Source organism: Zeus faber (assembly GCF_960531495.2).
Source record: "Zeus faber genome assembly, chromosome: 14".
Lineage (NCBI taxonomy): Eukaryota > Metazoa > Chordata > Actinopteri > Zeiformes > Zeidae > Zeus > Zeus faber.
In genome coordinates this window covers 16797654-16825498 of record NC_137200.1, presented here as the reverse complement: position 1 = coordinate 16825498, position 27845 = coordinate 16797654, and the positions used below count along the sequence as shown (strand labels likewise).

At 42.1% G+C, this 27845-nt stretch overlaps 1 protein-coding gene across 2 annotated transcripts; it reads right to left on the bottom strand.

Annotated features, from left to right (window-relative positions):
- Nucleotides 1-102: 102 nt before the first annotated feature.
- On the bottom strand, nucleotides 103-27845 carry ints2 (integrator complex subunit 2). Of its 2 annotated transcripts, none has more exons than XM_080014236.1 (25): nucleotides 27751-27845; nucleotides 25607-25901; nucleotides 25011-25149; nucleotides 23714-23816; nucleotides 23224-23337; nucleotides 20742-20872; nucleotides 19962-20132; nucleotides 19528-19748; nucleotides 18949-19074; nucleotides 18472-18543; nucleotides 18115-18229; nucleotides 17188-17256; nucleotides 16614-16748; nucleotides 15998-16174; nucleotides 14671-14785; nucleotides 13953-14057; nucleotides 13283-13447; nucleotides 11754-11955; nucleotides 9459-9584; nucleotides 8557-8758; nucleotides 3931-4197; nucleotides 3417-3524; nucleotides 2940-3045; nucleotides 874-1050; nucleotides 103-573 (listed from the first exon to the last, which is right to left on the bottom strand). In XM_080014236.1, exons 2-25 carry the CDS (start codon nucleotides 25897-25899, stop codon nucleotides 371-373), a joined length of 3642 nt encoding a protein of 1213 aa, XP_079870362.1. In that variant the 5' UTR covers nucleotides 25900-25901; nucleotides 27751-27845; the 3' UTR covers nucleotides 103-370. The 2 variants fall into 2 exon arrangements, with proteins under 2 accessions (XP_079870362.1, XP_079870363.1); XM_080014237.1 differs by having other exon boundaries at nucleotides 14671-14782.

The following is a 27845-nucleotide window of genomic DNA, read 5'->3' as shown; positions in this document are numbered from 1 at the left end:
AAACCCACATGAATCATTTCTCACTGTGTAAAACCACAAGATAGTCATCCAAACCTTTGGTTTTATTACAAATTACTGTACAAAAGCTCTACATCACAAAAATGAAATCAATTTTTTTATTGACTGACAAAAAGGTAAGAAAAATATTCTAGCAGCGGTCACTAAAACAGGCCGAGTGCAAATTCCCAAACTAAGATAAAGCATACTCACAACACACATTTCCTTATTTTACAATCCATGTATCAGCCAGAGACTGTGTGTTTTCCAGATGAACAGACCAGTCCCACCCAGCAAGTTGTGTCCACGTGTACCTCCGGACCCTGAAGTGGGATTGGCTCCGTATGACCTGGAAGTTCGTGTTGTCGATCCTTCACGATGTGCCGCCGCCCCAAAGTCCCTTGAGGCTGGAGCCGATGAGCTCCATGAACGTGGCCTCCACACGGTAGCAGAGCTGCACGTCCGAGTCGGCTCCGCCCAGTTCCTCTGCTGCTCTCTGGGGGACGGCAGGCTTGGAGCGGTCCCCCCCTCCGGGAAGCAACACGTCCTGGGGCTTCTCCTTCAGGTACTGCAGCCCTGGAGGGATGGAGAGAGGGAGATCTTTTGATCTATGAAAATGAAATGTGTCCTTTTATGTTATTGTCTTTGGACACTCATGACAATAAAGCAGAGAGACAGAGAAGGAGAGAAATGGGAAAAGAGAGAGAGAAAGAGAAGGACAAAGAAACAGAGATCGAGAGGGGAGAGGACATCACAAATATTCCACAAAATCCCCGCGTCCGGATCATTTCCTTTGCCCGGCCTCTGAACAGAATTCACTGTGAGGACGCAGACAGACGATCAAAGAAAAACCATGATTGAGCGGAAGAGTCTTACGGGCGATGAGCGGGTCGATGTCTCTGGCCTTGGTGGCCACGTCGGAGGCGCACACCTGCCCCACCTGCACCAGCAGGGCGGCCACATCATCATAGAGCGGCGGGAAGGCCTGACAGAAGGCGACCAGGCACGGCAGGGTGGGCATGAAGAAGGAGAAGCGCTTGGCACGGGTCAGCACTGGGGAGGAACACACACACACACACACACACACACACACACACACACACAGTCAACAGCTGGAGGCTCCGACAACCTGTACTATTGAGCAACAAGTGGAAACACATTTCAGCAGCACCAGGCAGGGACCAGCAGGTGGCAGCCAAGTAAAGACTAAGAAAATTGCTCTCAAACATCCATGGCTCTTGGGATAATTTGCAGAAAGTGGGGAAAAAATAGATATTTTGATTTAAATACTAACACTGCGTTATTATATACATGTGCACATATCACGGCTTCTATTTTTCCGACGTCTCCCTGGATCTTGAAAGCATCACTCAGCCGTACATTAGAGGGGATTCGACTCAACGTAGTCACAAGTTTTTGTGGACTATGTTTTTTTTTCATATTTTCTAAGTAATGGGGACCAAAGAGATAAAAATCAAAAGAAAAGATCTACAGACAACTACCAGGTAAGAAGGTATGTAAATATATATGTAAACACAAGGTTTGTTACGCCGAATCACTACAGAGCGAGGGAGTCCACACCGTACACGATGTCAATGGACATCCTCAATCGGAATCTGTACATTTATAGTAAATAATATGATGACATCATAAAGCGTCTCACTGTTAATCTCATCTCGTTCATTTTGTTTACAAATAGTGGCTTGTCAGTCAAGCCAGACCAGCTGAATATTCGGGGTCAAAGTTATTCGGTTTTTCATTATTTAATATCCGCTCCGTATGTGGATCGAATTGTATGAAACTTAAACCACAAGATCATTGTGACAAACCGGTTTAAATGGCACCTTAACCGCCTTCGTAGGTTCTGTCATTGTGTACCAGATAGTTTTAGCCGGGTTGGAAATATTTTGGCCTGAAATGCATTGGACCGCGTCTGTGATATTGATTAAATTTGGTCAGTTTTTCACAAATTTCTGCCCTGTATGTGGATCGATTTGAATGAAACTTAAACCACGAGATCTTTGTGCCACGCCGGTTCAAACAAGCCGTGGACTCTGTTCGTATGTTCTTCTGCTGCTCATCTGTTTCAAATAGCATTCAATTTCAAAATTCAGAGCATTTAAAGGGCTGCACCCCTAAAAATAATGATTACAACAATAACAACAATAATTGTCCCCCATCCTGATGAGAACGTGGAGACGTATGGAGACCTCCACAGTGATGTAATGACGTGGCTCTCGGGCCCGTTATTCCTGTGGAAAAGCAAACCGGTTCTTAGAAGGTTCGCAAGTTGAACCAACTGTGAAGCGGCACCAGCCCAGAAGCAGCACTCGGACTCGTCAAGAACAGAGTCTCAAAAAAGAGTCAAGCCTTTCATCAGAGGCAGAGCTCGTGCACTAGGGACGACCAGAGCAGACGCGTCGCTGTAGTGACAGCAATATACTGTATACGTCTGCACAATTGTGGAATATTGTTTTGACTGAGAGATGCTTGCATTCCGTTATATTTTATCTTCTTCCTTTACCTTGAAGTACCTCAAAACAGCCGACATTTTCTCTCTTTAGCTCTCTTTTTTGAGCTTCAACTACGTTACATTACGGTGGTGTCAGGTTTGAGTATCGGAGCATTTTTGCTATTACATGGGCACAGCACGGTACGGTCACAGTGGCAGCGCACATGCACTACCTACTGTTGTGCAGGAAAGGTGTGCACTTGATTTATACAAGTCAAAAATCACAGCCTCATTGCGGAACGGAATGCGGCACAATAATCGTTTTATCTCGATTATCTTGTTTTTGTAATCATTAGAGGCCAAAATCTTAATTGAAAACAAAATTGGATTAATCTCCCCGCCCCACCCCTGGTCTTGATGAACCAACCATGGATGCAGCAGGGTACTGGTTAAGGAAACGTAAAAAGAGGTGATATGAGCAAGGGCTGACCAGTTAGCAGGGTGCCCATCACACCAATCGCCAGGCGCGCCACGCTCAGGGACTTGGGCAAAGCATATCTGGTGCACAGGTAGGACAGCAGCTGGATTGCAAAGATCTAATAAGACACAGAACACAGTTTAAAGGGGGAAATCTGTCTCAACAAACTTTAAACACGGCACATTATACACAGCACACACAAAATATTCAGCAACATTTTTATTTTTAAATAACTGATATTATGTGTTCTTCCTTTCTTTCTTTGGTTTTATAACTCAGTAGTTAATAAATGAGCGTATCATCGTGAAGTGAGAACCATGAAAAAAAGAGACTAGGATGGAATACACTAGGGGTGCTCTCAATAAACAACAAAAAAAAAATCTCATTTCAATTTTGGTCCAATGCACAAACACCAAATCAACACAGTTAACTGACATTATAAATAGAGGAAGGCACAATGCCCGCTTTGTGTGCGCTTGTGTGTTTTACCTGCTTCTCCAGCTGGGGCTGAGCCAGCAGCTCTGGGATGAAGTCCAGACAGATATGGATAGAAGGAATGCCAGCCACAGTTAGAGGCAGCAGAGCTTGAGGGTAACCCTGACAGAGAGGGGGAGAGAGAACGGATGGATGGACTAGTCCAAGGAAATACACTGTATTTCTCTATGAACATATTTTAGGTTATCTTCACCTATTTACTGTATATAAGTGGAAGGTTTTCACATTTCTGTCTGTTTTGTGGTCTATGTCCATATTTGTAATATATATATTTTTTACATGATTGATAAACCAGTAAAGTTAGTTGTGGTCACTAAACTGTCGGCCATTTGGGTGAAGACTCCCAAAAACCATACCAGCACGCTCGGACAAAAAACTAAACTGTAATCCGCCCAACAGACAACTCCAGAATTCACCGCATCCACACATGACTTTTTATTACATTTTTTTACCTTTAACGGATTTATTTATCAAATCTGTTGGTTCTACTCTTGTTTGTGCGTCTCACCTGGAAGTGCACTAGTTTGGCGATGTTGGGGTCTGCGATGAACATCTGGTGCAGCAGGCAGCAGATGAGGCACTGCACCTCCCTCAGGTCACTTAGCAGGCCTCCCTCTGGCTCCGCCTCCCTGCTCTTCCAGGGCTCTCCCGGGCCCGCCCTCTGCTCCGGGTTGGCCCTCATGCTCCGCAGCAGTCTCTCTGCGTCTGCCCCCAGCTGCTGCTCCTCAGAGGTTGGTAAACAGATTTCCAGGAGGATCTGGACTGCCGCACTGTCCTGAAAGTCACACCAGACACAAGTGATCAAACCCGGGTTCAGGTTGGAAAACGCCACTCCACCTTAGAACAATCTTAAGCTGCTTTCACACATGCACTCCGGATAATGTCCAGACAATGTCCGGAGCTGATTATCCGGACATTGTCCGTAGTTGCCCTTTCACACATGTAGAAAAAAAAAAACGAGATTGTCTGTGTCAGACACGTTTACACTACCTGGAAATATTCCGGTTGGTTTAGACGAGGAGCTAAGTAGAGCGTGAAGGAGGCAGGACGTGACGCTATGACGCTGCAGAGTTTTACAGCACACCCAAGATGGTGGATGAGGCTACAGACTTTTCAGTTGTTGGGCTTTTTTTTTTTGCATTGATACGCCATGAATTTGGAGGTATCCGCAATATAAACGGGAGTGGAAAGGAATAATAAAGAGAGCAGGAGTACGCAGCAGCTACATCAACACACGACACGCCCACTTGCTCGCTGTGAATGATTTTGATAATCACCTGCTCCGTTAACACATACCGGTCAATCAGACATTAATAGTTAGCGTAATGTCCGGGTCAACATTTGCGTTCACACATACAGCTCACCTGGGTTATGTCCGGGTAATTTCAGGGTTGCAGTGCATGCGTGAAAGCAGCTTTGGACTGATATTGAGAACTGTCAATTAAGCAGTAGTAAGTAATTTATTTCAAAGAATGTTTTCTAAAACAAGCAAAAATTATATAATTAAAAACATATTGTGTTGACATAAAATAATATGTGCCACAGATGTTTAGGCATATTTGTTGGAGCCATAGCAAAGGTCCAGAGCCTTACTAAGGCAAGTGGGACAAATGGATGATGACCGAACGGATGGAAGCTGCAGCATTGTCGATTCCAACTCTTCTTCTGCTCCCGAGTCATCACTGTTAGACAGTGGTTCAGGATTAATGCTTGCACCATCTCATGTCCGGGATGCTGTGTTTGCTTCAAATGAGGAACGAAAGCTGGACTGCCAGGAACTGACTGAATATGAAGACTGGGTGTTGTGTTTTTATTATCAAGGACAGGTTTGCTGTTAATCAACTGAGGCTGTGAATGCTTGAATGCGGCCCAATGAGGAAAATCTTTAATGTTTTGAAAACAGAGAACTTATAGTCACATGTATTGTACGTATTTTTGAAGATGTTTGTAAAGTCCCTGTGAAGTGAATTCAGCTATTTGTTTCTAAACACATTATACATGTCAGAAAGTAATTGCTGAAAACACGGGAAAAGACTGACCGATGTGGTGCTCAATTGTGCAGACTGTTAAACTGTTTCTTACCATTTTAGTGGTACACATTTTTTTGGACGGGACTAAATCAGGAATGGATGACGCACAGTGGCCTGACTTCGCGTAGACCCTCCCCTACACTATATAAACACCGGGTTCGGATTGGAGCATCAGTGGTGGAATAAGCTAAGTTAACAAACCAAGAGTTTGGGATAAAACACTGTTTTGGGAATAAGCGCACGGCGTAAACGGTGTCTTTAGGAAAACCGTGATGGAACCCGTGGGTGCTTCCCCCAACCCCTGGCACAATAAATCAGCGTCTATGCCGGCCAGGAACAAAAACGAACCATCCCGTTGGTTTGACCGCGCAGGGTTTGTTCACGTCAGCATTAGGTGCACGCTAAGCCCCGACCTGGCCTGTGTGGAGGAGCCAGCAGGGGGCACCGGAGAGCCCCGCGGCCAGACAGCGGGACTTTGAGGTGAGCAACTAGGGACACAGGACTGGGTTCAGCAGAACATTTAAACACAGAATTTACTCCAACGTAAACATTTATGTTATTACACGTTTTTTTTCCCCCCTTCACGATTTTGAAAACAAATTTTATATACATGACAACTTTTCAAATTTGGCTGGGTGGTTAATAACACATTTTTCTGTAGTGTGACAAACTCAGAAGACATTTATTTTCACGTAACAGTTATTTTAATAACAGTAATATCACATATCGTTTATAACGAAGTTTTCATGGGAATGGACCAACAAGGCAAAGCTGGAGTTACAGGCCTGCTTTGACTGCACTAATTGGGGTGTTTTTGAGGCTGCGGCTACAGATCGGGACGAACTCACTGACACATCAGTTTTTGTGAGGACGTGTGTGCCGACTAAAACCTTCTGCACATACAACAATAAACCCTGGTTTACTGCACATCTCAGGCAGCTTCATCAGGCCAAGGAGGAGGCCTACAGAAGTGGGGACAGGATCCTGTACAACCAGGCTGGAAACACACTGACAAAGGAGATCGCGGTAGCAAAGAGGTGCTACAGAGAGAAGCTGGTTTTCAACCAACAACCTGCAACAGGGTGGAGAGGCCTGCAGGAACTCACCAACTACAAGAAATCATCTCCTAACACTGTAGAGAACCTTCAACTGGCTGACGACCTGAATGGGTTTTACTGCAGGTGAAAAGCCCGCATTCACATCGCTCCTGCAACATCACACACATATCTGCTGCCAGGACTGTGGATGATGCAGTCAACATGGGACTGCACTACATCCTGCAACACCTCGACTCGCCAGGAACATACGCAAGGGTCCTGTTTGTGGATTTGGGCTTGGCATTGAACACCATCGTCCCTGAAATCCTCTGCTTCAAACTCCCCCAGTTCACTGTGCAGGCCCCCACCTGCCATGGGATCACTAACTTCCTGACAGACAGGAGGCAGCAGGTAGGCGAGGCTGGGGAAAACTACATCCAGCAACCAGACCACCAGCACTGGCGCCCACCAGGGATGTGTGCTCTCCCCTCTGCTCTTCTCCCTCTACACCAGCAACCGCACCTCGGGAGACCCATCTGTTAGAAAACTGAATTTTGCAGATGACACAACAGTCATCGGCCTCATGCGGGACAGTGACGAGTCTGCATATAGGGACGGGAGGTTGAACAGCTGGCCCCTCTGGTGCAGTCAGGACAACCTGGAGCTGTACAAGCTTAAAACTGTGGAGATTACAGCGGACTTCAGGAGGAGCCCCCCCAACACCTCACCGTACTCAACAGCACCGTGTCTGCTGTGGAATCCTTAAGGTTTCTGGGATCCGCAATCTCCCAGAGCCTAAAGAGGACACCCAACAGACTGTGCCAGCTCAGGAAGTTCCACCTGCCCCAGGAGCTGCTGATCCAGGTCTATTCTGCAATCATCCAGTCTGTCCCCTGCACCACCATCACGTTCTGGTTTGGTTTGGCCACCAATCAGGACAGGAACAGACTACAACCGACTGTCAGGACCGCAGAGAAAATCATTGGTGCCGACCTGCCCTCCATTCAGAACTTGTACGTGTCCAGAGTCAAGAAATGTGCAGGAAACATCACTGCAGACCCTTCACACCCTGGATACAACCTGTTCCGACTCCTCCCCTCTGGTAGGCGCTGCAGAACACGGTACACCAAAACAACCAGACCCAACACTTCATTTTTCATTGTCAATATAAACTTAAACATGGTGTATATACTGTACATTGTATATATGCATTTTATGTCAAATCCACATACCTCATGTACATAAAGTAACCTGTTAATAATTCCATATTTATTCCAGCATCTTTGCACTCTGCACCATTGACTTCCTGCTACAATTTCATTGCTGTTGTGTGTGTGTGTGTGTGTGTGTGTGTGTGTGTGTGTGTGTGTGTGTGTGTGTGTGTGTGTGTGTGTGTGTGTATAACAATTAAATGTTTATGCTGTTGGCTTGTTGTCTTTGTTTCAGCTGTATGTTGAAAAAATTCCTTGTATGTACATGTCAACATTCTTAGCGAATAAAGCTGATTCTGATGTTTGGCCTGTTGGAATGCAATTTAGCCCAGTGAGGAGCAGAGCAGTAGTTCTGCACTAGTTTCTCAATAGTTAAGTGTTCAGTGAGGTTGTACTTTCAACAGTTGTATATTATGAATCAAAAAGGATGGTTTGAAAGGGCAAACCTTTTCCTCGGAGGGAAGCTCACAAGTGCACACATTTAGGAACTGAACTGTACTCTTATGAACATAGCGACATTCATAAAATTTGGTTACATTCGGTATATTTGTTCTGTACTTTAAAAAAATATATATCTCTTTTTTATTTTTTATATACCGTTATCAGTCCCACAATGGGGAAATTTGCAATTTCTCTGCATTTACCTATCCTGGTATCTGACATATCGTGGAGCAGTGGGCTGCCATGTAGAGGCGCCCCGCAAGCAGTTAGGGGGTTAAGTGTCTTGCTCAAGGACACATCAGCACATCAGATCGAACCAGCAACCTTCTGCTTACTAGATGACCCGCTCTACCTCCTGAGCCACCGCCCTGCCATACCAGTGTCTTCAGCTCAATGGTTCTTAGATGTACGTTACCTGTGCAGCCAGCAGGGCATTCTTCAGCTCCTCCCTGGTGACCTCGGGAGTGTCAGGCTGACCGGGCAGGCCCAAGTTCGAGACGGTCTGGTTCTGCCTGTCAAAGTCGGCGGTCTCCTTCAGGTGGCAGTGCAGGTAGGCCTTGGAGGCCAGCAGATAGCCGTTCAACATGTGGAGGACAATGTCCATCAGAGGGGGGCATCTGGGGACAGAGGTGGGAGTCACGCAGTTATGAATAAGTTGAAGCCTCTGAATGGACCTTTTAGAAAGACCAGCAAAAAGGGCCATTACAGTAGATAGTACATAGTCAAATTAAAATTGCATGAGTGAGCCTTTCAGCATTTTACTGGGCTAAGACGGGCCATACTTTGGCAACGTTTCTAAGATGAGAGAATGCTGTTCTGGTCACCTTCTTAAAATGGGAGTTAAAATATAAATCAGAATCTAGAACACTCAGGCTTGAAGCCCTGATTTGATCCAGTGATTGTGTACTCATTTTGTACTCATCCAATCATTGATAGAAAATCGACAAGTAATGAGGGCGCTTAAGGCATCTGCAAGATTTAGCTCCACAGAAATATATACAGTATAATACGGCTGAGCATCATTGGTATGGAAATTGACATTATGTGGTCGGATATTATCACCTAAAGAAGCGTGTAAAGTGAGGCCCAAGGCAGTTGCCTTTTCTCACTTTGCACATACATTTTGTCCCTGTATTGTAAGTTCTGTGCCAGTTGAGGACACTTTCAGTCAGAAAACCAACAGGATCTGAAGTTCCTGCTCATTAGGAGAATTTTGCACACAAGTTCCCAAGTAATTTATTACTTGAAACAAATGATGGAAACATTTAACATGTTGGACTGTAAACATACAGCCTGCTGTTTGAACTCAGTGGTTACCTGTACACCCTCTGGTCGCAGCGCAGCACGATGAGAGGGTCCACCATCAGGTCGTTCTGATTGTACATCTGCTGTCCGAGGAGCTTGGCTGACGGTTGGAGGGCGTTCACCGTCATCACCCACAACCTGCAACACCGACCACATATTGTGAGATAGGAGACCGATCACCTATGTCATATTGTCACTTGAGACCCCCGAAATACAATTTAAAAATAAAATAAGCCCCGTCAGTTAACGGCATTTCAAAAATAAAAAAATAAAAATTACGAATATTGCTGCTTGAAATCAAATCATTTCCATTCGTGAGTGTAGCCGCCCTTTTTAACATTTCACAAAGATAACATTTTGATCAAATCAAAAACAAAATATATATGACAAGTAGGTCTTAATAAATAATAAAGTTTGTGGTGTTGTCCGTCTTCCTCGGGACATCCCGTCGACATATTTTACACAATGAATATTTACCATCTGCCTTGGGTCGGAACTTAAATATCCCAAAAAACACCAAACTCTGGATGTATGTGTCCCAACGACACATCATCCTTCTGCTTCTCCTCAGAGTTCTAGACACTGCGGCTGTCTCCGCTCCGTGTGTGTTCACAAGCGCAAGCTGTCCATGGCGGAAGGGGCGGGGCATAGTTCTATATCGACAAACGTGATTGGTCAGAGGTGAAGCTTTCAGATCAGCTTTAGATCGTCCAAGCTGATCGGCTTCCCATCGCAACTTGCCGAGCGTGAAAATCAACAGATCTTTTTCTATCGAAATGATCCACCCAACACTAATTCAAGTTGTGCTTAGAGGGAACTATTTTCACCGGACATTATGACCGGAGAGATTTAAATATGTCTGATTTCGACAGATTTTCCTGGTCAAAAACTGGCAATTACCGGATAATGGAAACGCTGGTCGGCACACCTCCCAGATTTTGTGACCGCGCAGACTGTGTGCACCTACAGCGCATGCGCTAGTGATGTTCTTTGGCAGGCTTGTTAAACAGAATAAAAACAGAATAAAAAAGAGTTTGCCAGAAAAAAAGTTGACAATCATCACTTAAACATAAACCTTTGGAGTTAGGGTTGCTAATATGAAGGTAAATATGTTGCAAAATGTAAGCGCTTGCATTTTGTAGGATGAACTTGTAGAACAAAAATCTGAACTTGTATATTGAAATTTACACTCACATAAAATATTCACACGCCTGTGTTCTGAATTTGAAGTGAGAATAAAAATTCACAAATGTCTAATTTGATATTTGGATGAATATACTTATATATATTCCCCCCCCCCCACTTTCAGTCGCTTTACAGTCCAACTACAAATCTAGGATCACAACCACTCGAAGTTCTATTACAAGCACAAATCTGTTATCACAACCTCTAAAATTGGTCATTACAATTCCAGAAAGTCCTGACCAATCATAAGACAGGATTGTTTTGTTGCGCTGATCACAGCCTTGACGATTTTATTTTTAATTTCTGTCAGTCATCATGGAATGGAAGCGCATTGCATTCATTCATAATATGTACAAGATAATATCAAATATGTAGTCTAGGTCATAGCGCTATACAGTGATTAGCCACAACATTAAAACAACCACTAATATTGTGTCGCTCCCCTTCGTGTCGCCAAAACAGCTCTGAACAGCCGAGACATGGACTCCACAAGACCTCTGAAGGTGTCCTGTGGTATCTGACACCAAGACGTTTGCAGCAGATCCTTGAAGTCCTGGAAGTTGCGAAGGTTATATTTGTCTGTGTTTTCATTCCGTGTCTTTCAGACTAACTGTTAGTTATTTTATTGTTTTTAATAAAAATGTCATTCCGTCGAGTATTTCCATCTATTATATTGTGAATATTTCATTTTTCTAATTATTTTAACGTAATTATTGTGAACTATTTTGTTATTGACGAATTGTCATGGATCACAGAAACATTTGACAAAGGTTAAAGAAACACTTGGCCTACAATGTATGTAAATGTTACAAGGAACAATACAATATGAACTTAAAAAGTAAAGCTTCTATTGTGTTTTTCCATGTATTATAATATATACTATGATTTAAAAGCGTCATACCATACACTCCTTATCTACACATTCATTTGAATAACTTATCAACTTCGATACTCTAATAAGAACACTTGACATGCAGCAGATAGAACGCTTATTACCACCTTAATTGTTCGCACAAAGGCACAGTGACTGACAATGTTATAAATAATGATATAGCTGCCCTTTGCGACGTGCATATTCCGCATCTTCATCTTGTTTTTAAGACCTGGGTGCAGAACCGGTACCTGCGGGGCATCACGGTGTTGAGGCCCATCCACAACTTGTTGAGGGTCTGCAGGATTCGGCATGGTTCACCGGGCTCCAGCAGCACGGCCATACTGGATGTCAGGGCCTCGGCGTAAGGTATGAGGTCTCCTGGCGACAGCAGAGTCAGGTGATCCAGGATCCGCATCAGCCTGGGGCTGCTGGAAGGAAGCTTCTCAAAGGCTGCGGGGAAGATATGCTTGATGGTTAGCAGCCGTTAAATGCTGTTTCTGCTGTCTGCATAGCTACACGCAGCGTGGAGCATTTTAGCTGGAACCCAGTGGTAGAAGGTAATGAAGGACAATTACATTGTTACTGCACTTAAGTAAATAAGTACATTGTTGTATGTATATTCAGTTTCGGAGTTGTGTTGTTTGACTAAACTTCGTTTCAAAGCAAATACAGTGGTATCTCGACTTACAGCTGTAATTCGTTCTAAAAGAACGGTCGTATGTTGTATGTCGAAGCAATTTTTCCCATATACACTACGCTAATTTTTTTCTATGATTTCCTTCTTGGTTTCAATGGGAATCATTGCCCTTTTTTTCCCCATCATCCTTCTTAGGACTCATCATGAAGGGTGAAAATAAACAAAAAACACAGCACAAACACAGTAAATATGAAAAAAATATGGATAAGACACGAACTACGTGCACACACGATGTAGGTCACCCGCTGACTGACTGCTGACTGACTGCTGACTGACCGCCGACGCGCCAACTACAAATTTCTAAGGTCGTATCTTGGAGCAGTCGGTCGCAAGTCGACACAAATTTTCGCGACTATCGCTACTCGTATCTTGGATTAGACGTAAGTAGATGCAGTCGTAAGTCGAGGTACCACTGTACCTTCCTTTCTAACACAGTCACTTTTAACACGGCGACACTTCAATAATAGTAGTAATAATAATAATAACAATAATAAAAATAATAATATTTTCTTTTTCAATCAGGATTTATATATATCAAAATCAGGGACTTGATCTATCAAACTGATTTAGGATTACTCATGAAGGTCCATATCCATGAATTTGACACCATTATGTTATTTATATTGTAAATTGTAATAAAGAGTGATCTGGAGAAAAAAAAGCAAAGTTAGGCACTTTATGGCATAAATTGTGTTATATCAGAGCACTGGCTTTCTATTTTATTTTTTTGGAATTTCTTTAAAATAACTCAGTTTTGTGTCATTTACGTATATGAGGCCTTAAGGTTTGAGCCAAATGTTCGTGCCCTCACTTTCGCAAACTTTGGCTGCACGGATTTAATCTTTTTTTTATTAATGACCTGCAAGACAACCAGTGAAATGTTTCACTTTCCTTTTCGTAATACCAACCATTGAAAAGTAAATTTAGTACCGTTATCAAATAAATGTTTAATTTTGCTGATTGAAACCTTTTATATATCTGATCAACATGCAAAATGTTTGTCAATTCATCATTTACTCTAATACTTGGCATTATAGAGGAAATTCCATTCCTCCAACAGCAAGTTGGTGGGTTTCTCACCCTGGTGGAGCTGGCTTTGGCTGTATCTGCAGGCATTGCTGGTGAGCATCATCTTCCTCAGAAGCGGCAAGGTGCCCGTCACCTCTTCCTCACACACCCAATCCTCCACCAGACACAGGTGGGGGTAGTTAGTGGCCAGCAGCCGCAGCAGGGCCGAGTGGAGACCTGTGAGCAGAATGGAAGAGGGGGATGAAGCAGGCAGTATACTGGAGGAAATAAAACCACCAGTAAAAATTGTTTTCAAGCCAATAGTGAACATACAAAACAATACAGCTGGATAGTGTTTTTGCTAATGTGTTTTAGATAGTGTTGGCCCTATTCGAGAGTAGCACAGTAGTACAAATGAGAAACTCCACTGTAGGTGGGTTTCCCAGACGATATCTAGTCCCAATAAATCGTCAAGACCCATTTCCACTACCTAAATTTCATATTCACGTCATCGATAACACCAACTTTCACTTTTGTCAGCCAAGCACAAAAACTTGAGTGATACTAAGGCATTTTTTCCCGACATGTTTTCTGATATGCATCACAACAGGTGGACAAAATCTCCAGCAAGTTCAATTAAGAAGTGTGGCAATTACAGATCTTGCTGTTAAAAGCAGTGTAATAACATCCATGTTAATTAAATTAGCTTTATGACAGTCTGTGTGGAGACAGCAGCCCTCACCCCCCAGCTCCTGCTGCAGTCCCTGGGCCTGCGTCACCAGGTACTTAATGGGGATCTGGTCCATGAGAGTAGCGGAGTATGACTTCGGCTTCTTCTGCATTAGGGCTTAATAATAAATAAATAAATAAAAGAGGAGAGGACAAAGACGGGTAAGGAGACAAGGAGAAACAGCAATTAAGAAAGAAAGACAACCGAGGATGAAGAGGAGAGGATGGAGGGGTGTTTTATAGGGAGGAGCAGAGGTGATTCTTCATCCATGTGGGTTCATTACCGCCGCTGATAGCCGTCATTACTCCTGCCGTGAAGGCTGCGGGAGCACTTGCGTAAACACAGCAATTAAAAGAGATGGGCGTAAACATGTGCATAAATTTGGCGTGATGAAGGGCACAAGGAGAGTGCACAGCAGGAGGAGAATAAACACCAACCAGGCTAACGACTAATCGTCTGTCTAACCTACAGCCGTCCTAGTTAGTTTAGAGCCCCGCACAACACTGTGCCTGTGCACTGTGCCATAGGCGATAAATGGAGAGCAGAAAGAGAGAGACAAAGAGGGACAGACAGACGGAAGGAAGAGACAAAGAGAGAGACAGACAAAATCAAATCAAATTATCGCTATCAATTGATGATTACTGATAACCAGTTATCTGGTTGGGTGTCACACTTCCTCCACAGGAAACAAACGGCTTGACGTGGTGGTGTCCGTTGTTTCAGCACTCACCGAGCTGCTTGGTGCTGGCCAGGAGGTTCTCCTCATAGGACAGGATGTAGTAGAGAACAAGCAGCTGGGGGGTGATAGAGTAGCGCTGGCGGCCTCCTCGACCGGCCTCACCCTGCTGGCAAACAGAGAACAGGGAGAGGTTCAGCCTCCTCGCTCCCCTGGGGAGAAGTGTGTAGGACGTACGGACAAGCAATGTGGTGATAACTAGACTGTAACAAGATAAATACTAATTACTAAATAATTAAGTAAATCAGGGCCTGAAAATCTAAAATAAATCGAATTTCGAAATCACAAGCAGGTTCGCGATTCTCCCCGTATTTGTGTGGGTAATATTGTCCGACATAAATGTGATCTCTAATGTAACCTTGTCTGAAAATAAACGGTGTGCTGTACTGCTGAAGCGGAGCTTGGAAAGCGCAAAGCCCCGAGCTGCAGTAGCTGCTTGTGTGTTCTAATTATTTAAAGAAGAGACCAGCAGCTTGTGAGAAGTGCCTGTACGCACCGGTACGAACTCCATAAGAGCACTTAAGGTCATGGATTTGATTTGGATTGTGATATTTAAAATAATAATGTTAAATGGAACATAATGCTGTGATATGGTGAATAGAATTAGGAAAAAAGTCAGATTAGAGAAGAATGTACAGAGTGGACACAGATGCAGTGGGCGGAGGAGAGAGACACTTGCAGTGTGTTGAAAGGTTTGTCTCTCTTCAGTGAGCCGGATGATCCATTTCATTGAAAAGAGCTGGCTCTTACGGCTCCCATGCATATCTTTTATCTATGAAACTGTATGAAATATTTGGTTTATATTCATTCCACTAGAAAAAAAAAATTTATAATATTTTTAGATTTTTATAATATTTACAAAAATATTATTTATAATGATTTCATGTGACTGGACTCAAATTTTACTTATTGAGCAACAAGTGTTTTTTTTACAAATCAAGACTTGATAGTCTAACAATGAAATAGCCGTCAGTGCTGAAGAAGAATACACATGTTTAAATCAAATCAAATTGTGACCTTAAAAGCCAAAGTCAAATCGAATAGCGGATTTGGAGAATCGTGACCTATTACATAAGGATACTTTTACATTGAATGGCTGTTTCTTATACAGTGTGCCAAAAAAATATATAAAATACAATATGATAAAATATTGGATTTAACATAATGACCTCACAGAATCTACTACTACCTCAAACCTTAAGGCGGAATCAACAAATCAAGTTGCAGCAGAGAATTGTATGAAATGGAATCATTGAAAGCCAATATGATGAAGCCGCAATTTCACATTTCAAAGTTTGTAAGGGACCGAGAGCCAACTCACGCCTGCAGAATTGTGAAAGACGTTGAGGATTTCCTGCTCTGTGATTGGTTGGTTGGTGGCCTCAGGGTTGGCCTTGGAGGCCGGGGTTAGAATGGAGTTGACATAGGCGTCGATGAGGGGCAGCAGTTGGGTGTGCAGAGGAGTGGTGCTCTCACACAGCTGACGGTAGATCCAGTCCTGTAAAACAATAGTGGTCAATTGTTATTATCCGTTCTAAATTGTTTTGCTTGTTGTTATTTTATGCAAGTACAATCTGTATTGTTTTTGTGACTATATAGTTAATTAATTTCACCCCCTGGTTGGAGCCTCAACTCCATCCACTACCCAATTGAGTTGATAGTAAACGTGCCTGCCTGATATTGCTGTCTAATGTCTACCCATTACAGCTCTTCCATTTAGTAAGACAGACCATTTAAATCTCTCTGCAACTCTTAACTCTGCCCTGGCCAAGTGCTGGAATTATTGCAGATAATACTGAAGCAGTGTTAATTCTCGACTCCATTCTGTGATCCACAGGGGGGTTGTGCGGCAGTCCTATTCTATGCACATCGTATTGATGTATGATTGGAATGAATCAATTGTTTAAACTATGTCTAAGTGTTCTCGACTGAATTACCTTAATGGAGACCTTGTGCTTGGTGAAGGCTCGGCTGCGGAGCAGCTGGTAAATGCAGTGGATGGGTAGGAAGCCCTGGATGTTGGCGCTCAGGTTGTTTGTCACTGCAACCCTCACAGCGTGTGCAGTAACCACCTTGATGCCGAGTGCAGAAATCATATTAGGATGGATTGTGAGGGTTCATGAAGATACAAGCCTCACAGAATACGTTAAAATATGGTACGATATTGCTTTATTAACCCTCTACTTAATTAAGTACTTTTACTTTTAATACATAGTCAATTTCAGAGCAAATACTTTTACTTAAGTAGAAATGTCAATGTGGCACGTCCACTTTGTGTCATGGTATTTGTACTTTCACTGAAGTAAAATGCTTCTTCCACCACAGATTTCTTGTATTTACACACAAGTTATTTTTTTCATGTTAAGAGCAAAATGCCTGAGGAGTTAAGTTTTAAGTGATGTCAGCAAACTATTGGTGTTTTAATTTTGCTCTGACTTTAATAAACAAGCAACACAACAACAAAGGCCTGGCAACAATTAAACAGCCAATAAAGAAGTAGAGTATGCAGACCTGCTCGGTGAAGATCTCCTGAGTGAAGATGGTTTTCATCTTGCTGAGGGAGCTGGGCTTGATGGCGATCTGGGGGCAGAGCGTCGGCGAGAAGGAAGATGGAGAACATCACCAGAGGAAGGTTTACTGTGAGTGAAAACACCCTGCAGGCAGCAGGTTTAGTAATTTCCTCCTTTGATATTTGATAAGAAGGAATCCTGCACGGAGGGCAGAGCACTGAATTGATGAGACTGCCCCATGGGGGAGGGCTTGTAATAACAAGCAAGCTATAAACTCAATTACATCACACATTTGAGTGGAAATACTTAGTGCGCTGGCAGGAAACCATAGAACACTTAATAACTAATAAACAATCTACTGCCCGCAGGGAACCTAGAGCGCTGGCTGGTACGATGTGCACCAAGGCACCACGGGCTTCAGTCATGTAGGTCAGTGATTATTTTCATATCAAGGACCCTCAATTTGATACGCATTTAGCCATGGACCCCATTCGATAAGATTTTGTCTCTGGGACTAAATTAGACTTTTATATTTTACTATCAGATGTGATTTGTCCAAACTTCTATATCGTTCTATACTATACTACTTTACAGATAACATTGAAACTGTGATCAAAGCTATCATTATTGCAGTCAATCTCTAATGGTTCTAACATCTTGTAAATTAAATAACTGAAGTATAATTATTAATCATTTCACTGGGGATACCTTGGAACTTTTTGAAGGACCCTGGGGGTTCCCGTGAACAACTGACAAGCGCTGCCCTGCTTCTGGCTCTGATCTGGTGCACTAAACCAGGGGTTCCCAAACTTTTTTTCCATGGAAGACCAAGCGCTGGCTGAGGACCACGTGACTTAAAAAAAACTGATCAGGGGTTTAAAATTTTAGTTAAAGTGTGCTAACAACAAGTGCCCCTCCTCCACCTCACCTTCATCCCCAATGTGGAGCACACCAGCTCGATGATGGAGCTCAGCTGGTTGCTGTGGAAGTACATGGCAACCAGCAGGAGCATCTCTCCAAAAGAGGCAGACACACCTGCAGCGCTGGGAGGAAGAGAACAGAGATAAAGATGTTCCTCTAATCCTGCACTTTATTAAACTTAAAAAAATAAATAAATTATAATAAAAACATAATAATAGGCTAGCTCTATAGCGAGCAATATCTGCTTGCATGCTGTTTGTTGTACTTAAGACAATACATCCGGGAGATATTCCTGACTTCCAGCTTAATCCGTCACAATAAAGGCTCTCTGGTCACTATAGTTACAGAGTTTCTGTTTCCTCACCTCTCAAAGTACTCTTCCTCCTTGATCATCCAGCTAAGCCACATCACCATCAACTGCTCCTGCTCCGGGGTGCTAAGTGTGAACACACACACACACACACACACACACACACACACACACACACACACACACACACACACACACACACACACACACACACACACACACACACACACACACACACACACACACACACACAATAAATGTGCCTTCTAGATATATGTGTGATAAATATGAAATTATAAATGTTTTTTTTTTTTTGAAGATATATGTTTTAAGTGTTAATTTTTTCCACTTTAAAGTGAGAAAGATAAGATGACATTTATCCTGAATGACATTGCAGTGGCAAGAAAAAAGCTGCTCAACAAAATACACAATTAGAGAAAAAAAAGGTGATGAGAGTGGAGGCAAAACATTTTGAAATAAATGAAAAATTTGGAATGGAGATGTACTCCACTGGCATGGTGGCCAACGCACCTGACCAGAGTGGGGAAGGCCAGCAGCTTGCAGAAGGACAACGAGACGAAGCGCACGCCGGCCGGGGTGGCAGGGGGGCGGCTCGTCATCAGCTGGAGGAGTTGCTCAGCCTCCTCGTCAGTGGGCCTGGGAGCAGATCACATTGATATGGAAGAAGGTACTGGCACAATCTCAGTCCAACGACGTTCAACTAATAAGGAAAAATTCTCATCAAAACAGCAGATTCCCTTATCAGCTCTCACAGGGTAGAGCTAGAGTAGAGCTAGGGTAGAGGTATAGGTGTATAAGAGGAAGGTAGGGTAGAGTAGAGGGAGGTAGAGCTAGAGCAGAGGTATAGGTATATTGGAGGGAGGTAGGGTAGAGGTATATTAGAAGGAGGTAGGAGAGATGTAGAGTAGACACCCTTGTCACTATCTCAATCGTCATATCAACGGAAGGAACCCTTTTCATTAACTGATTTATTTACGATTCAGAAGAGGATACGTAATTGATATTAACAAAATCATTATTCATTTACTGTTGTCTCCATCATCTGCAAACAAACAAACTAGCAGCATGGACCCTGGAAAGACTCTTCACCTGAGGCCAGCGATGCCCATGAGGGCGCAGTAGAGACGGAGCAGCGCACTGGCCTTCACCACATGCTCTTCCCGGAGGCCCGAGTACCCAGTGATGCCCTCCTCCTCCATGTCGCTGTCGTTGGGCAGGTGGGTGCTGCGGGAGCGAGGCAAGATGGCCACCAGCTCCAGCAGCAGCTGCCTGCGCATCTGCCACAAAACCGAGCTGCTCTCCCTCTTTCTCTGCGGACACAAAGGACAAATACAAGACAACTTCAGAACAGTACATCTGTTTCAACTTCACCTAATTTGGTATGTATTTTTTGAGGAATTTAATCCTTTCATCATTGAGTAATAATGATGCTCTCCAATTATATTCCATATTTCAATATTCTCACTTGTTTTGTCATTTTTGACAAATTAAATCATACATACACTTTAATTTGTGGCCCTTACCTGCTGCCCGTTGCGGATAAACATGCTGAACCAGGTGCGGACCTTGCCGTTGGTGCCGAGCAGAAGGCCACTCACGTAGGACACCAGCGGACTGACAGCCTCGTCCGCCATGTCTGGTTTGTAGTCCAGAGTCAGGGCAACACCAAGGCCTGGCAGGTGGCACTCCTCCACCTGGAGGTAGGAGACGTAATGCTTCATTATCATCACATACTATATGTTGATTGGTAGGACTGAATTTCTGAATCAATATGAAAATTGTAGCATCCACACTTTGTTTGGAAGTTATGCAGCTATTTCCCATTTAAATTAAAGACCACCAATGTCACTGATGAATTAATTCAATTGCATTGAATGAATGAATTACTGTATTCTTATTGTGTTCCGTTTTTGATTGTCTGAAGGAGAGTTAATAGACCGTAGTGGTCCGCATGAACAAAAAATTGAAAAAAAAGAAAAGAAAGAAAAGTCAATCCTTCAGGACATCGCAATTTTGCAATTACAATAATTGATGCAAATCCAACCTGACTGTAACTTTGCAAAACTGCTGTGACCATGCCGCATTAAATGTCCAAATTAACAGATGGCTTAAAGCTTTTATATAATATTTATATATCCTTTTATAATAAACATTATATTTCCAGTTGTTTCTGTGATCAACTAGAAATATGATTCTATAGAATTGAATCATATCGGAGCATTCATTTTCAAACCTAGCCCTACGGACGAGGGCACTAAATGTGTGAACGACCACCACAGCTCTGGTTGTTAAACTAAACTGACCACCATGGCTCGAATGTTGAGCGCCTGTGACGGGTTCATCTGACACAGTTGCCTCAGGGCCTCTGTTCTGCGCCGGCCACCGATGCTCTCTTCATCCTGCCGCTCTCCGTTCTTGATCAGCCCTCTGCAAACTGCAAAACGCACAGACAATGAAATAGAAGGCAAAGAGTGTTGGCCTTAAGAAAATATCTCAAATAACTCCAAATAAGTAAAAAATTAAATGCTTAATATACCTGATTAAAAATGAAAACTCTAGTAATTTTTAAAGGAGCATTTCCGTGGAAATGATGACACCACTTCGGAGATAAGAGAGAAGAAAGAAGCATGTTCACTGAAGAGGAAAACTGTCACAAATTTATCACAATTTTAGTTAAATGTTATTTATTTTGGTTGCACAATCATAGACATACAGTATATACATAGACGGCACATTGACTGCTTCGGCACGTTGCTGTGATAGGTCAATGTCGCCACCAGACTGGAGCGGGCAAATAAAAATAATAAATAAAAAGCACTATAACGTTTACATAAGTGGTTTTTATATTCAAGGGTTTATAATTTACGTGGAGTAGACTGCTTCACCGTTTGCCATTTCCGCTAATGGTTGCGCATTGGTTGACGCACTTCCTGTGATTCACTGCTGTAAATCCATCATTTTTCCCAGGAAATCGCACCCGGTGGCCGTCCGTATTGCATAGTGATAGAGGCTTATAGGGAACCAATGTAAACACCAGCAGTGTCATTATTCTATTGCCATTACACTGTGCAATCAACGTTTACTTCACAATGATAAGTAAAAGCAAATAAGTAGTCTATTGCTCCTTTAACTTAAACATTATTGTTTGATCACTGGGATCAATCATTTGATCAGAATCATTTTAATTCATCCACTATTGAGAGAATGGCTTTAGTCTAATTCTGTTTTCAAAACATAAATGAAGCACTTTGCAAGAGCCAAAATGAATTTGAATAAGATTGAAGCCTTGAATTAACATACAACCTCCCGAATGTCCCTTTTCTGACTGTCAGGATGTTTTTAAATTAGAAGCAGATAATATACTACCACCTCACAACAGCTGAAAACAATTTTAAATAAAGTGTAGGGTCTTACATTTTTATCATTTGATTTAATACTTTCCCAGACTTTATAATGGCGAGCCATACACCATGCTTGATGGAAACACACCGCTTTTCACATCATGAGTGAATGTACCGTTAGCTACGGAAGTAGTTTACTACTTAGAAGTAGTGAAAGTTTACATTTAAGCATGTGTGTGAAATGTATACTCATCTCAGATAAACTAAGAAAGAATTGCCTTTTTTTTTTTCCCCAATTCACTAAACAGATTATAAAATAGGAGAAGTGGGAAAATATGGCAGGCTAATCATAGCTATTAACATTGTGATCAATGTTTTGTTCAATATCCATGGAGTATTTCTTCCCGAATCGTATCATTTATGTTGTCATTTGGCTTTTATAGTATAAATCTTGCCTAAGGATTTTGACATTTATCTGCATTGCCTGGCGTGTTATAGTGAATTACAGCTTAAATGTCACAGCTCAGCCATGTTTTGCAATAAATACCCTAAACTGAAGAATCATGGCTCACTTAACAGCCTGTAAATAAGATTTAACAGCCAACAGATGTCTCATTCTGCAGCTGAAAAAATCTTTAAGGCTGAATGAGACTTTGACATGTACTAAAATTATATTAGCTTCCATCTTTGGCACTTCTGGATCATTTCAAGAACTGGCAGTTTAATGCTGGTTACACACTCTAGCTGAAGATAAATAAATAAATAAATAAATAAATACACAAACAAATAGATAAATATAAAATAGACCCTGACGCTTCCAGGCAGAACCACATCCCGCACTTCTAACAGTAGAGGGGAGTAACAAAATAACAACCTGTGTGTAGCTATATAAATAATATAAATATTCTTTATTATTGTTTATTCAGATTCTAACTAGGGTTTAAAGTAAATATTTTTCTTAAATTTTGCTTTACTTTTTTGTACATTTGTTATTGACTGTTCTGCATGTAATGAGAGTCACTGAAAACCGGAGTCAAATTCATTGTTTGTGGAAGCATACTTTGCCAATAAAGCCTGATTCTGACTCTAAAGTTAGGGATGCACTGATAGAGGTACTGGTATCTGGTCAGATACTGTGCTAATGTACACATTACAGTTGGGTTAAAATAGAACAATACATAATGATACTCTGATATGATTCAATTCTATCCTAATTCCAATTTAAAAAGGCTTTCATCTTGAAAGTTGACATCAGAATGTTATGAAGCTGTATGGGTAGTGTCCCCGCCGAATTATAGTTGCCTTTATCTGTGGAAACATGGAGTTCTCTGCCTTTAAATTTCACTCTCATCCAGTAGTGTATATATATATATATATATATATATATATTTTTTTTTTTACACTTTTCTTTATTTCATATTCCATATTGATCTTTCTGACTGACCTTCGTTGAAACTGTCAGGAACGTTGGCCACAAGCAGACAGAGAAACCAGTCTCCGTTACGGACATGAAGCAAAGCCTCTGCAACGTCCACGATAGGAAGCAACAAGGGCAGCTCTGGCCAAATAGAGGGAAAATAATCAAATTAAAAATATATATATATTAAAAATCGTAACTCAGTAAATGAAATACCTGAAGAATAAAGCCTGCTTCAGGTTCATTTCAGGAATTCCTATTTTAATAGGATTTCAGGGTATTCGATTTTGTTTTGGATTCTTAAATGTTATTAACTTTTATGATCAACTTAAAAAAATGCTTACCGAAATGTATTAAATATGTAATAAAAGCAAAATAAATATCAATTTTTATCATATTTCCTACAATTCAGAGAACAAAATGTCAAATTAAACCTGTATTAAAACACATCACGTTATAATAATAATATAGTGTTACATAGAGACTGACAGTTGAGACTGTAATGTGAGTTGTTTACCTGCTTGCAGGATACAAAGTACATCTGCCACTTCTTCCAAGTACACGAGGCTTTCAAACAGTTCTGATGACTTCAAGAAAAACTCTCCATTCGAGTCTGCCACCTATAAAACCACAGCAATGAATACATGCTTGTTGAAAGAGATATCCCATATTTTTAACTTTGACTTAGAGTACAACCTCTTAAAAAAAATAAAAAATAAAACAGCCAAAAATAAATGCATTGGACAAGATGCAGTTTAAATAAACAATTAAACAAAGTCATCCACTAAAACACAACAACCACTACAATCATGCTCCCAACATATTCTCATTCATGTCCTCGCACACTGAAACAGTACAACCTAACATTGAGTGGGATTCTTAGCTGGCACTTTCTAATCAGCCTTTCAATGTATTTACGTTATGCAAGCACTACACTATATGACATTTCCATTGTTGGTGTAGATCAGGCACGTGCAAGAAGTTAAAGGAAAGTGCAGTAAATTTGATAAACCAGAAGAATGCAAACTTTCGAGAAAATAAAGTCTCATGCCCCTTTCCCACATGGAATGAAAGCCGTAAATCTACTGGCAATGTTACATATTGGCGTAATGCAGGGACAGTAGCCGGTTTCGAAGTTCTGTAAAAGCCGTTCCATAAATTTCCCCACTCTCACAATTCTGCAAAATGACGAGTATCGTGTTTGGGGTGCGGTGCGGGGACATCGGGCACAAGCGCTTCGCTCGCCCCCCTGGCTGCACAGCAGCACGGATTCAGGCAAGGAGCCAGCGGACATGGAGAGGTGGAACGGGTGGAGAAAGTTCCTTCTCCGGAGCAGAGTGTAGAACAGGTTGAAAATAATCACACTGATTTAATAACATTGGATTAGGGTTATTGCATCTGTTGTCTCGGCTCTGTCAGCGGAGGGAACCGAGTCTGTCCGGGAGGGGCGGGGAGATGGGAAAGCTGGTCTCAGAGCCAGGAAAAAAATTAAACCGATTCCGATTGCACATCCATTGCCGACAGATTGTCCAAATCATCACATCTACACTGAACAACGTATTAACCCTGACCCATTATGTAGTGTAACCGTAACAGTCATCTAATGTGGGAAGAGACTCCTCTCTTTGCCAGATATTTTTTATCCAGCAATGTTATGGATTCCATGTGGGAAAGGGGCTTTAGAAAAAAACCCAGATGTTTGGGAGAGAGAAGAAAAAAAACAAAACAAAAAAATAAATAAAAACTGTGAGTTTTATCTGTCCTGGAAGTCACACAAAAACATTCTCCCCACAGCACAGAGTATTCAGCTGGACCTTGTTCATGATGGCCAGCAGTTCACTAAGGGTCAGGCGGAGCCTTCGGAGAGGGTCGCTGTGTTCAAACTCCAAGGTTAGGCCGTGCTGAAGCTGAGACACCAGGATGCTCTCTCCGTTAGACCCACCAGCTTTGTGTCTTTCAAAGGAAACAAAGAGAACAAACAAAAAAATGTAATTACGAACTGCATCATCATTTTAGTAAGACATCATGAAAGGTTTTCTGATGTGTTTTTGTTCATGCTATAAACCCTTCTTCTGCCACGCCAATATCCTGTTAACCACTCAAAACGTCACAAACTAAACATGTGCTTATTATTATTGCCTACTAATAATTCTCCCTTTCAGTGTGAAACCTGAGCTTTTTGTGATGAACAAAGAGCTGGCATCCTGGCTAAAAATGACGAATAAGTGCAGGCTTGCGATTTTGATCTTGCAACACAAGTAATTTCCATTTTTTCTGGTGGAATTTAGAAAAAAAATTCACAGCACACCTGGCAAGCTTCCAGGGCACACTAGCATACAAACTGTAATCGGAAGAACAATCTCTGTGTCTCCAGTTCACAAGAATGTTATGGTGTATAAGTCACATTTACCTCAACTGCTGTTCCTTCCTGGTGTCCTGCTCCAGGGCATGAAAGTCCACAGACAGCAGGGCCACAATGGAGTTGACGGCCTCCACCCCGGAGAGGAGACGGAGGATGAGCTTCTTGTCCTGGGCCCAGGCCTGGCTCTGGTCGGCGGGGGCACATAGAGCCATTCTCACCAGGCAGGGCAGCAATAGCCTCAGCTCTGGGTCACTGAGAGCGGCGAGGCGCACTACGTCCACCTTCTGCATGGCCTCGAAGGGGTACGGGCTGACAAACTGCAGCCCGGCACTGTTGCTCATCTCTGTCGGAGCAAGTTGAAGAAGAAACACTTTCATTGATCCCCGAGGGGGAATTTGTATTCTCCTTATAATGCACTGATAGAGAACAGGAACTTGAACTTTATTACCATGTATTTTATTCGTATAATACAGCATTTGGAATTGGGTTTATGCTATAACCATTTTGCAATTGAGTGCATTGCACCTTAAATGTTTTCAGAAGTTATCACAAGCCTTATGGATGGGAGTTGTCTCATCAAATCAGAATCAGAATCGTCTTTGTTACCAAGTAAGTTTACACATACAAGGAATTTGACTTGGTGTACGGTGCATACATGAAACATAAATGTAAAACAATAAGTCAATATATAAGAATATGTAAAATAAGGTTTTTTTTGTTGTCTTTAAATAAAGCTGTGCATCTGTAGCGCTTGTTAAAGGTTTCGGCCTATCAGAGACGTTTTTGTTATTCGCACAGGGGATATATACATATAAGATGGTTGCCGAAGGATGCGAGGGGGGGTGTGTGGATGTATCGCAACTTGTGGAGTTTAGCTTTGCATTTGCCCGATTGCATGAAGATTCCTTGTGTGTGTGTTTGCATGCTGGTTATGACATTGGTCATGGATTGCTTTTAGTTAATTGCCTTTGAATAATCTCTTCCTTGCAGAGAGAACTGTGTTTGGTACCGGGAGTAACTGTGTCTCGGCTGATCACTGTCATTCATTCCTCTGAGCGCCAACAAACTCTTTTGAACTCTCCGCACCCACACCTCCATACACACTGACTCAGTTCAAGCTTTCATTACCCGGGTTTTATATTTTGTTCATGGTTTTATTAATTTTATCGGGGATTTATTGTGTCTGCCTATTGTAGGCTTTGTGGCCGACGAAACTTGCGGCTGACCTAAACTTGTCATCATACTGACAACTAAACTGCAGATCCTGGCTTAGTGTGACTTCATTCATATTATTATCTGTTTTATTCATGCATAGGTTTCCATCCATTATTAGTCAATGGTCAAAATTCCTATTCAGAAGTATTCCCTTGCCTCATACCCTATTGCCACAGCGAGATCAAATTTACCAGAGACATGTTTACAACTTACTGCGATGTCTTTCATCAGACTCCCTTGCAGATCAGTTTATTATTACTGTGTAGTTACACTCCTTAGTACAGTACGAAGCACTACTGCAACCCAAATGCCAGCACACACAAGTACATATTTTGTGTGTGTGCAAATTTGCACAATTTCCCATTTGAGGTTTATTGTATGTTGTCAATATTTTCTTATTTTTAGGTTCATTATATATTGCCAATTCTTGGGTTTTTTTTAAGGTTTATTGTCTATTCGCATTTTTAGGTTCATGTCATGTTATGTTGTATTATATTTCTTCTATTATTTAGTTGATTTTTAGATGTCTTGTATATCGCCATTTTACTGTTAATTTGTAGGTTTATTGTATATTTCCAAATTTCTATTTTTGTAACTTCCCTTGTTTATTGTTTTATTGCCATTTTTCATATTATTATTTGTATTCTATTGTTTCACAAGACATGGCTAACCAGTCAGTAAACTCGCCTCGAAGTTATCTAAGCACAAGTCTGACCTCCCAACATTAAATCATATTTAGTAATATTCTTTTTTTTTTTTTGTTGTTGTTGTGTTTTTTAAAACCACATCTTTAAAACGAGGATGACGCTGTCTGACATTAGCGCTTCATCTCCATTCGAAGCTAGCGCTAGCCAGCCGCTAACGGTAACAGGCTAGGCTATCTGAGGCGGTATCATTATTATTGCCCCCCCGGCTCCTCCTCCTCCACTGCTCCAGGCACCGCAACAATCACCGGGGACGCCAAAGCAGCACCTTACCGGCAGCGTGGCGAGGTTTTAAACGCTTCTCGGCAAGAAATAGAGGCTTGGAGTCCCGGTACCCGCGGACCGGGGCGGACCGGCGCTGCGCTGCA